Here is a 14,200-nt window from a genome sequence, read left to right as displayed (position 1 = left end):
ACTAATCTCACTTCCATGACACCACTGCCACGCTACTGTGTTCTTTCCTTTGCATCTTATGAGATGACCTTCACTGCTCCAGGTATCTGGGATGACACTACTTGGGGGCCACACAATGCCAGACTGCTCAAGTCTCACTGCTTTGCCTTCTCAGTGGGCCCTTGTGTTGCAGTATATTTTCACACTGTGTGGAGACGTGTTGCTGTGGTTGGTGTGATAAAAAGCTGAATGGCCAATAGCTAGGAAGAAGAGGATAGGAAGGAGGAGTCTAGGTGGGTGTGATTTGCCAGCAGACTGGGAGCAAGTTGGACGTACTGTACTGAGGAGAGGTAACCCAGCCACATGGCAGAATGTAGATTAAAAAATATGGGTTAATTAAGTTATAAGAGCTTGTTGGAAAAAAGCCTAAGCTAAGGGCAAGCTTTCATAATTAATAATAAGTCTCTGTGTTATTTGGGGTCTAGCGATCCAAAGATAGTCTGACAAGAATGCTTGCTACATTTAATGTTGGGGAATATTTGTTCACACTGTGTGAACATATGTCACTATGACTGGTTTAATAAAGAGCTAAATGGCCAATAGGTAGGCAAGAGAGCATAGGCAGAATTTCCGGGGAGAGAGAGGAATGCTGGGAACAAGAAAAGCGGAGATGTCAGCGAGACAACGCAGAAGTCAGACATATGAGACAGAGGAGAGGTAACCGAGCCACGTGGCAGGATGTAGATCAATAGAACCAGGTTAATTAAGTTATAAGAGCTAGTTGGAAAAAAGTCCAAGCTAAAGCCAAGCTTTCAAAATTAACAATAAGTCTCAGTGATATTATTTGTGAGCCGGCAGCCCAAAGGAAAGGCTGAGTACACCACTGATATGTAGATACTGGTCCCTTGACCTGCTTCCCGATTGACAATAGAAGCCCAACTCAAGTAGACTTACCCTGTGACGATAAATGTAACAGCAGGGAATCCGAAGGCCTGTAAGCTGAAGACCAGCCCAGGCAATTTAGTAAAACCCTTTCCCAAAATAATATATTTTTCAAACATTAGCTCAGTGGGGGTAGAGGACTTGCCTATTGTATGTACAAGGCACTGTACTCAAAACAGAGAGGAAAAGGAGAGAGGGAATGGAAAGGGCGAATGTGTTTGCATCAGCTGAGTGGAAGGGAACTGTCCTTGGCTTTCAGCTGCCTGAGTGACTTTCTCCTTTTAAATGAGTAAAGCTATTCCTGCATAAAGTAAGAACAGATAATCAATTACTGGGCTCTGCTGAATTATAGATGGACAGGGCCAGAGAATCACCTTGTCCAGGAATTGGTAAACTACTGCTTTTCTTTTTAATTGGTTTTCAACTTGAAGCTTTAAAACGTATAATCACCAGGCAAAGCCGGTGAGGCCATTCCCCACTATTAATTCATATGAAGTCAAATTTCAGGCTCTGTGGAATGACACTGACGTTTCACTGTTTATGGAGATATTCCCAAATTGAAAAAGTCCTCTCCTTACCCCTTCCTCATGTTGCTCAAGCCAATCTTCTTGCCCCAATAAGACAGACACCCTTTTCTTGTTAGGAAACCTTAGCAGCCCTGAGTACGTGCTGTGAATTGTAACTTCATGTTATTTTTAATTGAAAAGGGTATGATAACATTTGAGTGTTTGCAGCCATGTCACCCCAGTACTTTGAAGAATGAAATCTATCACAAGCAACAGATAAACGCAGTAGGTGTGCCCCAGTAAACCTTGTTCACAAAAATATGTCTAGTTAGATTCCACTGTGAGTTTGACAACATCTCAACCTGTTCACTGTAGAGATGACATTGAGCACAGTGTTTTCCTGGAATGCCTACTTCAGATAAGGTAAGAATGCAATTTAGTCTTTTAAGATCTGTCTGACTAGGAACTTCTCCAGGAGTCCGTATCACTGGTGATGAATTATTATTTTATACCCCATGGATGAACCAGAAAATATGAACTCAAATGGAATAGACAGTGTCCTCTCCCAGACTGCATGTAAAAAAAAGCTAAAATAAGGTGATGTAATGACATAATCCGGGACGACATGCTTTCAATGAACTCAGCTGCAGTTTGAGTTGCCATTCACAGTATACACAGCATGTACAAGCATTTCATGAATACCCTTGAATTAGGTTTTTTTCCCCTTGAATTATGTGTCTTTCCTTTCCAGCATTTTTCCCCCCAGGTTAAAAAAACTCAATATACACAACGTGACTGCTTCTTTCTGGGGTGGCATGTGACATGTTTTCTTCAGATGCCCTGAGATCTCAGCCCTTACCTGACACTTAATGCCTGCCAGGCTGCAGGTGCATGTTTCTGGATCACAGAACACTCTGCAGTCACAGCCGCAGTCCTCTCGAGACAGGCGGATGGCTCGCAGCTCATGTTTTTCTTCCACGTCGATCTTCTTCACTCCAGAGGCACGCAGCAGGGCTCTCCGTTTTTTGGTGGGCAGGGGTTGTAGGAAGAAGTATTCATCTACTTCTGTGTTGTCTAAATCAATGTCATCATCGGAAATGTCATCCACTGTCAGAGTGCTAGCCTCTTCAGATTCCACGGTGCCGTTCTTTGTCATCTAGAGACACAAGGAAGTAAACAAGGATGTCATTTGGGCAGAGTCCAACATTCCCACTTCAGTATTGCTGAGGATGAGCTGAGCTGTCACGTACAGAGTCTGTGCAACCACAGAAGTCAGAGGAAAGAGAACAGTGATGTCAAAACAATTGGCTTTTCAAATGCTCTGCTCACAAATCACTGTTAAATGCAACTCTTAACCTCCTAACGCCAGTGACTATAGTCACAGCTTGAGTGACCATGGTGTGAACAGACCAGAGGTTACAGACACCGACGCCCGAGAGCTGTCTTTACCCTCAGCTCATGGTGGCATCTCTGATGTCAGAGAAAATGGGCACTGGATCAGAGGTGACCACATCCCAGTGGGAGCCATGACCACCTTATTCAGCAAACATCATGTCCTTGGAATAATATGTCTGTCTTTGAGGCCCCAGCAAAGTGCACATTCAGGACATAGTGTTGCATTGTGCTGCCAGGATCACACACATACACCGGTTATTACCCAGAACGCTCCAAGGAGGAGGGCTTGATAGACGTAACGAGCCAGGTCAGCATGCTCTCGGTCAGACAAGGACATAGATTAGTGCTGGCAAGGACTCATCAACCTGCAACTGAGACAATAAACCGGATTCTCACAGGAGTGTGTGCAAACCTCTGTCCAAAGGCTTGCTTTCTATGTGGCGGCTCTTATGGACACTTGCTGTGAGATGGTCTGTATGTCAAATGTGTTGCTGATTGGTCAATGAATAAATCACTGATTGCCAGTGGCCAGGCAGGAAGTATAGGCGGGACTAACAGAGAAGAGAATTGAGAGAACAGGAAGCTGGGTGAGGGAGACACTGCCAGCCGCCATCAGGACAAGGAAGATGTAAAGTACCAGTAAGCCACAAGCCACGTGGCAAGGTATAGATTAATAGAAATGGATTAATTTAAGCTGTAAGAACAGTTAGCAAGAAGCCTGCCACGGCCATACAGTTTGTAACCAATATAAGTCTCTGTGTTTACTTGATCGGGTTTGAGCGGATTGGGACTGGCGGGTGAGAGAGATTTGCCCTGACTGTGGGCCAGGCAGGAAAAGTCTAGCAACAGACACTTATTCCTTGCCTACTCATGATGGCTGTGCCTATTTATATTTCTCTTCTATATTAATCTCATCCATCAGTAAGCCCTGGATATGCATTTCATTTGTTATTATTATAAAAACACCTATTGTTTTCTTCATACAAAACAGAAGAAATTTTCCCTGAATGTGACCAAGATTTTTTTTCTTTTTTTTTTTTTTTTTTTGTGGAGAGCAGCCCAGTAATAAAGGCAGAAACTTCATAAGAAATAAATCATGGAAGTTCTAAATATGGAAGGAATTTTTAATTATTTAACTTATTGCCTTCCAAATTTCATTAATTATGGCTCTTACCATGCCTGACAATCTTGACAATTCATCCATTAGACTGAAAATACTCTGGAGACATCAGACATTATGCTTTCATCTTTATAGAAGGAGTCAATATTTAGATAGGAATATTTACTACCAGACATCAGCCTTAGATTGTCCAACTCTGAGTGTACTGCAGAGCAACATTAAAATTTTATTTTTGCACTCCTGTAGAGAAATTTCTTCTGGGCCACAGAAGAAGCCCAGGAATAAGTGTACCCTAAGAAACACTGCACAGGAGCCCTGGGAATGTTTTCAAAACCTAATTAGTTATGTATTGTGAGCATTTTAGAACTTGAGGCTGTGATCTCTGAAGGGCCTTATTATTGGACATTGTTTCTTTTTTTTTTTTTTTTTTTTGGTTTTTCGAGACAGGGTTTCTCTGTGTAGCTTTGCGCCTTTCCTGGAACTCGCTTTGGAGACCAGGCTGGCCTCGAACTCACAGAGATCCGCCTGGCTCTGCCTCCCGAGTGCTGGGATTAAAGGCGTGCGCCACCACCGCCCGGCGGACATTGTTTCTTAGTAGGGTCCGTTCCCCCCCCCTTTGGCACTTGTGTGAAAGTGTGCATATGTGGACATGTTTGTGTAGGGGTGCATATATGTGTAGGTCAGGGGTTAATATTGGATTATCTTACTCTACCTCTCTCCATCCTAGTTTTTGAGGGTCTCTCACTAAACCTGGAGTTTCCTGTTTCAGTTACACTGAGTGGACAATACGCCCCCAGGATCTGTCTGCCTCAACTTCCTCTGTCTCTGTTTGCTGTACCTAGCGTTTTACATGAGAGCTGGGGATCTAAACTCAGGTCCTCTTGCTCGTGACACAAGCACTTTCTGGCTCAGCCTTCTCCCAAGCTGGGCATCCTTTATGTATGTACTTTATGTATAAACTGTGATGCCCAATACCGAGGTGTTACCATGGATACAGTTAGCATTTCGATTAATTCTCACTTACTAGCAAGCTGCATGTTTCCTTGTATAAATATCTGATTTTTCAGAGAAATTCAAATGCATAACCATCTAACACACTGAATCTTTGCTGAGTGAAGCTTTATGAGATGCGGAAGGGCCCCTTTCCCTTCCTGTTCCTCAGTGGCACCGAGCTCTCTTTTAGCTAATCCCTGGCATGTCTATGGGAATCTTGACAAGCTTCTGACTCCAGGGTACATGTAGATGCTCATTCCAGTATATTCTTCCCATAACATGTCCATGTTTTATTATACTACATATATTATACTATATTTTACTGTACACTATACTATAATGATACTTTGCATAGTTACAATGTCACAACAAAATCTATAGCTTAAATGACTGTAGCCAGATCTTGAAAAAAGGAGGTTGCTATCATAAAATACATGAAATCTAAAAATCAAGATAAACCAAGGCCAGGTGAGGGAGGCCTGTAATCTCAACACTTTGAAAACTGAAGGAAAAGAGTGCGGGTCTGAAGTTAGTGTGGGCTACATAGTGAAACTTTTCTCACCAAAAGGGAGTAAACCAAAAGGAGACTTTAGCAAGCATTTAACACAATAGCAAGACTGTTAGGGCGTCATAACCAATTGGCACCTAACAATTAAGAAAAATATTTTAATATCAGTATGTCTGTCGGAAGATTCAGTTTACTCTGAATATTAATGTCTTTAAGAATAAAATTCTGGACCTTGTATAATTCATATCCTTCAGTTATAATAAGTAATTTCATTTCAAAATAAAAGTTCGAGTCAAAATTCCTTCTCACATAGCTACACACTGTTTCCACTCTTGTTCAAGAGCTGTAATCTACTTCTTTTCCAAATCACCTACAACATTGAGGTGATCTTTCAATGTTTGCTCCCCAACTCTTCAAGATCATTTCTAATGAAGACTGGGGACAATCTAGCTGAACTTGGACAACTGGCCATGTGGCCCAGTTTCTGGTTTCTACGTTGCTTCTATTAGTTGCTCTCCCCCTCTCATGCCTATGGTGAGGTAGCTCACAGAAAGCACTCGAAGAGAAGAAGGTCTTATTTGGGATTACCATCTGACAGGGCACAGTCCACCATGACAGGGAAGTGAGATAGCTTCTCACTGCTGGGAATACCAGGAAGCAGAGAGCAGGTAGCTTGTTTTACCTCTACTTTTCCTACTAATCCCATGAGATAGTGCCACCTACATTTAGAGTGGTCCTTCCATCCTAAGTTAACCCCTTCTGGAATTAACACTTGTCTCCTGGGTAATTCTAAATCCAGTCAAACTGACAATGGAGATCCACCGACACCATTGCCTTTGAGACATATTCCTATCATGTCCTTTAACTGCAGTCTGTGCCCATTATTTTTTTTTTTGTAAGTCAAGGCTTAAAGCACCCAGTTTAAATGCTTTTTAAGATTTGAGTGCTACAACTTGCTGCTTTCAAACGTACCTCCTCCACTGAGAGCAATACAGGAGTCAGCTGAGAAGCTTGCTTATTTTTCTCTCCAACGCCTATCTATTTTGCTCTCAAGATCTGGTACAAAGAAATCCAGGGGCTTATCCAGGATTGCCTCATCTGCTCTTGCTAACACATTTACTCCATGGCCATCTTCATTGCTAAGAACATTCAGGTTCTACAGGACTTCTCTCCCATGACATGAGCACCACTTTCAAGTGTTTTTCCTCACTCAAAACAGAATCATTGAATTGTCCATCTTATTTTATACATCAGTGAGTCCCAGGTTTCTTGTGACCTCTCCAGCGCAGACTGATATGAGTCACCTCCCATGTCAGTGCTCTTTGCCGATATCTCCTAGACATAAAGGTTCTATTGGTACCTGGTACAATTCTGGGACAAGCTAATATGCTCATTTTTTGACTGGATGATTTTCATTTGGAATGGTTAAATTGAAAGTACTTGTTATTGGATATGCTATTTTAAATATAAAATAACTTTTTAGACACATAGCATACACAAGTACTTTCAAATATACACCCACTTTTAATGTCATTCAAAGTCACATAAAGCCTTCAGAATTGGAGTAAATCTTTGCCAAATATATATATATATATATACATATATATATATATGTATATATATATATGGCATTAAAAATTAACCATTCCAAATTAAAATCACTCAATCAACAAGTAGGCACATTAACTGGTCAGTTCTCAAAAGAAAAAAAATACAAATGGTCAATAATTACATGAAAAAATTCAATTTTCTTAGCAATAGGAAAATGCAAATTCAAACTACATTGATATTCCATTTCAACCTGGGTCAGAACTCATATAATTAAGAAAACAAATGACAGCAAAGTCCAGGAAAGATGTCTGGAAAAAAAAGAACATGTGTGCTCTGCTGGTAGGAATATAAATTAGTGCAGTCACTATGGAAAGAAGTATGAAAGTTCCTCCACAAATATTAAACAGAACTGTCATATAATCCAGAAATTCTACTCCTGGCTATAAACCTAAAGGAACCTAAGTCAATATAGCACAGGGATTGATACTTGGACATTCATGTTTGTTACAGCACTGTTCACCATAGCTAAGTTATGGTACCAGTCAAGATGTCCATCAACAGATGACTAGATAAAATATGGCACATATCCCAACAGAGTTATCATTTAATTGTAAAGGAGAATAGGAGAATAACATTGAGTCAATTGTAGGAAAATGGATAAAACCAGAGATCATCATGTCAAGTTGAAGAAAGGCAGATTCAGAAAAACATTTTTTTCTCATACGCAAAATCTAGAACTAATATGTTTACTTAAATATATCACATGTAAATATTGTCTCATATATATATATATATATATATATGTCATGAAAGGAGAAGAGTGATAATATTATCTTATTATTATCTATTTTTAATAGATATAATAATAATAGATATTATTATCTATTATCAAGAAGGGAACTAAAGAGAGGCAATTGGGAGAGGAAAGACAAATGCCGCCTCTATTCTCTCATATGCGGAGTCTATGTATGTATGTATGTATGTATGTATGTATGTATCTATCTATCTATCTATCTATCTATCTATCTATCTATTTACCTATCTTCTATCTGCCTATATATCTATATATCTATCATCTCTCTATCTACCTATCATCTGTAATTCCAGTATGTGAGAAGTAAAGGCAGGGGGATTGTAGATTTGAGGTCTGCCCCACATACATACATACATACATGCACACACACACACACACACACACACACACACACAGACAGACACACACACACACACACACACACTGGTATAAAATATCAGCAGTGTCAAGATCAGTCTTGGCCTTAAACTCTGCTTTGTATGTGAAAGAAAGAGAAATTAGAAGTGGAGGTGAGAAAGAAGCAGTAGAAACTGGTATGATGCAGTAACAGCAGCCTGTTGAATCTGTAACAGAGGTTTATGGAAGCATGTGACCTACATTGGTGCATTTAGCATCACAAACCCTCAGAAGGTAGAAATTATCACTAAATCTGTCACCTAGTGAGAAAACTGAGGCACAGTTATAATAAATAATTTGCTTAAGATCATAAGGCTACTAGGTCATGATCCTAAATATCTAATTACATACAGCTTGTACTGCTTGCAGTCATGGTAAATAGACACACATTTTACATAATTGACAACTTCAGGACAGGCATGTGCCGCTTAGTCCCTGAGTATGCTGGCACATAACCCAATCACAATAGCCTGGAATAAACAGGCAAGGAAACTAATCATTTTTAACTCCGTTCGGAAGGATTTCTGAGCTGGGGTTCACACAACACTTGAGAACACACAGTAGACACTTAGGAGAGGGGCTGGCACACTTGTGAAAAAGGAAAATGGTCAGAAATGTAATGATTTAATGGCCGAAGGTTCCTTAGTGGGTTGGAGCCAAGAGGCACCACGAAGTCACACCACGCAACAGGGCTCATGCTAGAGGTTTATGGGGGCAGGACGGGTGTGTGTGCAGAGGTGGCCTCTGAGCTAGAACAGAAGGAAGAGAAAGCTGGGAGAGAAGGCTCTTTCATTTTATTAGGGGGTATGGCGCATGCGCATAGGGTGAGTGCGCGACTCATGGATAGTAACGGTGTTACATCTTGGCTTCTGTTGCTGACATGTCCTGCTGTCATCGCTGGGTCCTCGAGGGCAGGCTGGTGTAGATGCCTGAATGCTAACAAGAGGGAAGCTTAATTTGGGCTAGCAATCAGACCCACAGTTGCAGAAACTCCACCCACTGAGCAATTGTGGTTTCAAAAGTCTGGTACAGAACAGAATATGATACATTCATTAACCTGTATGTTATCCAGATGATTGGACCCACAGGATCACTCCCATTCTTGGTCCGTGAGCAAAGAATATGGAAATCAATGCCAGTCTTTAAAATGAAGCTTCTCTCTTTTCTTCTGCCATAGCTGATGAGTAACTTATTTGTGATTTGATTTCACTGTTTTGATCTTATATTTTTCTTCTGTTTCTACGCATTCGTCTATTTCATACTGCTTGGACTGTAAAATGTAGTCCTGAGTTGGGTCTCTGACAACTCTGAACATGAGACTTTACTCTTGAACAACTGTGTAAATGCGTTCAGACTCACTCTGGGAAGGAAAGCCCTACGGCCTGCCTTAGAATGATAGACTCCAAGCATTTCAATGTTACAGATGTGGACCCATGAGAAGTAGTAGTAAGCCATTTCAGCAGCTCATTTTGCACATCTAGACACATCAGAGACACGTGACACAGTAGTGTGAGAAAGAGAGGGGACTTTGTATCAAGTCAAAGGCAGGATGCCCAAAGAAAACAAATGACATTCAACTTCTTTTTTTCTTCCATTTTAATTGTTGATTTAATTTTTGTTTCCACACAACTTACTTTCTTTTTGTTTTTATTACTGATAGTTTCATATTAATGATTTGAAATTATTGATAATTCCATGCACATAACAGGTTTTGAACAAATTCATCCTCATTCTCGCTCCTCCAAATCCTTCTCTATCTCACCACCACTTCCTCTCCCAACTTTGTGTAATCCTGCTGTCTTTTTCTTTTAAGTCCACTAAGCCCAGTTAGTGCTGCATTTACATGCACAGGTGTAGGACCATGCCTTTCAACTTTATTTTACCTCATTCAAAAAGCAGATAAATTCTACTGTCAATGCAGTTTATGATCCAGGCAGTATGGTATAGATAGATACATGCAAATTAAAGAAAAAGATAAGGTGTGAGAAAAATAATGACATCAAATTACAAGTCAATCACTCATCCCCTTTACAGACTCAAGGCAGGAGAAAAAGCTTCACTTTGAATGATTACCATTTATTTCCATTCTATTTCATTGCTTATGAACCAAAAACTGGATTGATTCCATGATTCCAATAATCTGGATGATATGTAGGCTAATGAATGCATTGTGTTATAGGAAACATAAAACTGTTAGTGCCAGTAAGTACACCAAAGAACTAATTCAATGCAAAATGGTTACAATGAGGAAAAAAAGATGAAAATATGGATGAACTCAAATGTTAATACAAAATAAAACTGAAAATAAAATCACTTAAATAAAGCACTTAAATTGTTTGTCTGGTAATAGAACGTTCTGGTCCTTACAAAATTACTAGCACATATAAAGATCAAAGTGGGAATATGACTGAAAATTCATTCTGTTCTAGAAGACCAATTGTCATCCAGCACCATCAGGATGCTGCTTCTGAGAGTGAGCCGAGCTGCTTCATGTTCAGCATCAAATACTGAATTCCATAATTATCTCAATTCATGGGATGACAAAAGTATTTATTTTATAGTTGTGAAGACTGGTGCTTGTAAAAGGTAGTTTGTCCAAGTCTAGTTGAATGACTGATGTTACTCACCATCAAACTCAGGGTTTATTCAATCCCAAAGTCTTTCCTGATAGTCAACGCCAGTTTAGAGAGAAAATCCTTAAGAGTAATGGTAGAAAATGCTTACAGAAGAGGTTAAACTAACTAACTAACTAACTAACAAAAAATCAGAACAAAACCAAGCAAACACGAAATCACTGGATAAGAGCTAGATCTAAGAGTTGACCTTGGTTCAAGAGTGGCCAAGGGCACAAAGAATGGTCCAGGCTTCCTTCAGATTAGCTCCTTCAGAAATACAGGCTATGAATCAGACACAGAGAACAGAGAATACAGAAGAAAGCAGCACAGAGGTCGCCACTCTTTCCCATGTGGAGGTGGCCTTTCTGGTGGTATTAGGAGGAACTGGCCAAAGCTGAGTGACCTAGTGTGTGAATCTTGATTTTCTCAGCTTAGTCATTTATTCTGGGCTGCATCTAACCAATGTAGCCTGTTCCCTAATTCTATCATGCTACATTAGTTTTACTGGTTGTTGTCATATATATTTCTCCTATTATCCTGTGTTCACACTGTAAACAAAGCCTCTGTCTTCATCTCTACTCTACTCCTGGCACCTTGTTAATGCTACATCTCATATACTTGGTTAATAAACTGGTTTTAATAGATGAATAGATTTTCTTAATCACTATGCTGTACTGCCAGTTCCTAGCGTAGGTACGTGGCTTTAGAATGGACAGTAGTTCTGCTGTCTAATGACCTCCAAGTCAGTTGGGGAAAAGAATGCAATAAACATAACACAGCATAGTAAATGCACTGAAACATCCACACACATGGTAGAAGTCAAAGAGGGAAGAAAGGACAGGATAAAAGGAAGGTGAGGTATCAAGATATAAAGCAGAATTATTTACTTGGCATTTCTAAATCCATAGTGTCTTGGAAGAAAGTGATCTTCAAGCCAGAAATGGGAGAACAGGCATGCCAGGAAAGATTCACATCAAATATGAGGAAGCACCAGAGTGGAAGAGACTCAGGGACTTCATGTGAGAAACCCCAGGCCCAGACAATTCATGCTCCACAGCAATGAAAAAGCCTAAGTTATGATTGCTCATTCTAACATCTGTGAGGAGTCATGGGTAAAAAAATTAAATGATGATCAAAATGGGAATGAATTGTTTTTTTAAAAATGCTAATTCTGGAAAGCAATATTCTAAAAAGAATGACTTAAACAGATGGTCTCAGTAAAGGGGATAAATGAGAGCATGGAATATTAAGCTACTGACAGGGTTTGTGAGAGAGAAAGCTAGCCATTTTTCAAACAAATTCTATGCAGAACCTCAATATAGAAAAGCTGAAAGCGAGGTGCACAGAGGCCTTGGTTCTCTGCTCTGCTGGCCTCTGTTCCCACAACCCACACATCACAGCTGGAAAGCCCAATGCTATTGTCTTGGGAATTTGTTGTTCTTGCATAATCCTAAGAACTCATTTTGAGGCTCTGAGAAGGTTCCATATGCACTCTTCACATGAAACAATAGTATCTAATTGATAAGTGTGGTTGGATAGTGAAAACAGTGACTCCTCTTCTGTTGCACTATCAGTGTGTCCAGGAATGAGACACGCATTGTTTTTATCCATCAGTGACAGCGGCTCTTCCTGGAAAGGATTCCTGGTAGGAATAGTGGCCATAGTGGCATGATGCAGGAACCACTCACCCACTCCTCCTAAGGATCACTGCTTTCACAGGATCTCCCAAACTTAGCTCTGCCTTGTAAAATTCAGTTTTCAAATCAAAACCTGGATGAGGACAAGATTGTTTGATGAAATACAACCAAACCTTACCGATCCCTTTAGGTCTAGCATTAAAGAGAGCTCCATACATGGGGATACTAAAACCTTTTATTTTTATGTATATAATGATGCATGTTTGGCTTCAAAGAGTTAAGGTTTGCTTGCTTGCTTAGCCTCCCTTTTACTTTCTTCTTTGTTCTACTTACTTAATAGGAACAACTGATCGGATCCCCAAAGCTATTGTATCTTCATGTGCATCGACGGAAAGAGTATATGTGAGCTGAGAGTGGACAGCATAACACACTCCAATACACTGGGCAGATCTGTACACTGGCACATCTGTTGTATGGGTACTAGTAAACAGGATTGTATGGGGGTGGGGAATCCAAGGTGACAACATCCCTGCCCCAGTAGATTCAGTGGGAAGAACTGGGAATGTTTAACATTACCGAACAGAAATATATAGAAACCATAAACTAGGTTCAGATGTGTGCATGTCTACAAGCACTGCTTTTAAACACTTGGGGTTCAGAAAATAAGTACATTTTGTGTTCCACAATGCAGATTTGGGGTGAAAAGTACGGGATACGGTAGAAGGTTTCTCTGTGGAAAGAGGAACTCCCTGTTAAAGCCATAAAGATACAACACTATTTTAATGAAGTAATGTATTCTGGGAAACCAGCGATTGGTAATTCAGGCTGGCATGTACAAGACATGTATTAAATGAAAGATTTCCTAGTTATGAGGCATGAATTAAGAAGGATGACCCAGTTTATAAGGGCTTTGGCAAATTGAAGAAAAACATTCATAACACTTTGATACTTAGTCAATTTTATATTATATTTCTTCAGTTTATTAGCTATGACCTTCAGGTGGCAAATTAAAACCAATTTAATCACTTCAGCCAGAGCTTATGCAACATAATGAGGCCTTCTAGCTCAATAAATAAGTCATCTGAAATCATAAGAAGTCTTTGGAATCCATAGCACCACAAAAGTCACCAGAAAGAATTGTATCAACATATAAAACATATCTTTCCTAAAATGCATCCTTCCTTCTGGCTTAGATCAATATTGTCTCTTCCAGTGGCCAATAATAAGCCAGGATGCATCCAGCAACATGCTGGTAGTAAATACTTAAGCAACTGACACTGTGAGGACATAGTTATCATTGCTGGGGGTTAACAAGTTCTGGGGCTTAAATATTTCCTTCTCAGCTAATTTTGAGATACAATAGGGGAGAATGAAAACACAATTTATTCTAGTGAGCAACATCACTGGGCGCACCCCACATTAAATCCGGAGAATTTATGCAGTATTTTTCCAGGATTAAAAAAAGTAACATTTCTTGCACAGGAAGAATGTAAAGATCTGATTACATATGCTTGATTGTTCCTTGTCAACTAAAATACTGCAATATTTTGAAAGAACATATCTTAACTACATTATACATACGCAGGGTAGAAACCCACCCTGTCAGTCTCCCTTGCTTTGCTTAGGTATATTTTCTCTGTACTTGTCAAAATAGGTTGTGCATATGTGCATAAGACAGAGCAGGTACTTGGCACAGCAACGTTTTCCATTTGGTGCCGAAGCTTGCCTCTGTTTAAGATGCATT

The 14,200-nt window shown here is 39.9% G+C and overlaps 1 protein-coding gene across 7 annotated transcripts in view; it reads right to left on the bottom strand.

Annotated features, from left to right (window-relative positions):
• Nucleotides 1–14,200, bottom strand: part of Csrnp3 (cysteine and serine rich nuclear protein 3) — a 202,714-nt gene that overhangs the window by 10,589 nt on the left and 177,925 nt on the right. For all 7 annotated transcript variants that reach the window (XM_052726303.1, XM_052726299.1, XM_052726300.1 and 4 more), the window contains one exon: nt 2,287–2,583. In XM_052726303.1, coding sequence (XP_052582263.1) covers nt 2,287–2,583 — 297 coding nt within the window. The remainder of the gene's footprint in view (nt 1–2,286; nt 2,584–14,200) is intronic.

This window comes from Peromyscus californicus, unplaced genomic scaffold, assembly GCF_007827085.1.
Source record: "Peromyscus californicus insignis strain IS unplaced genomic scaffold, ASM782708v3 Scaffold_7__1_contigs__length_154581171, whole genome shotgun sequence".
Taxonomy (NCBI): Eukaryota; Metazoa; Chordata; class Mammalia; order Rodentia; family Cricetidae; genus Peromyscus; species Peromyscus californicus.
This window is presented reverse-complemented; position numbering and strand designations above follow the sequence as displayed.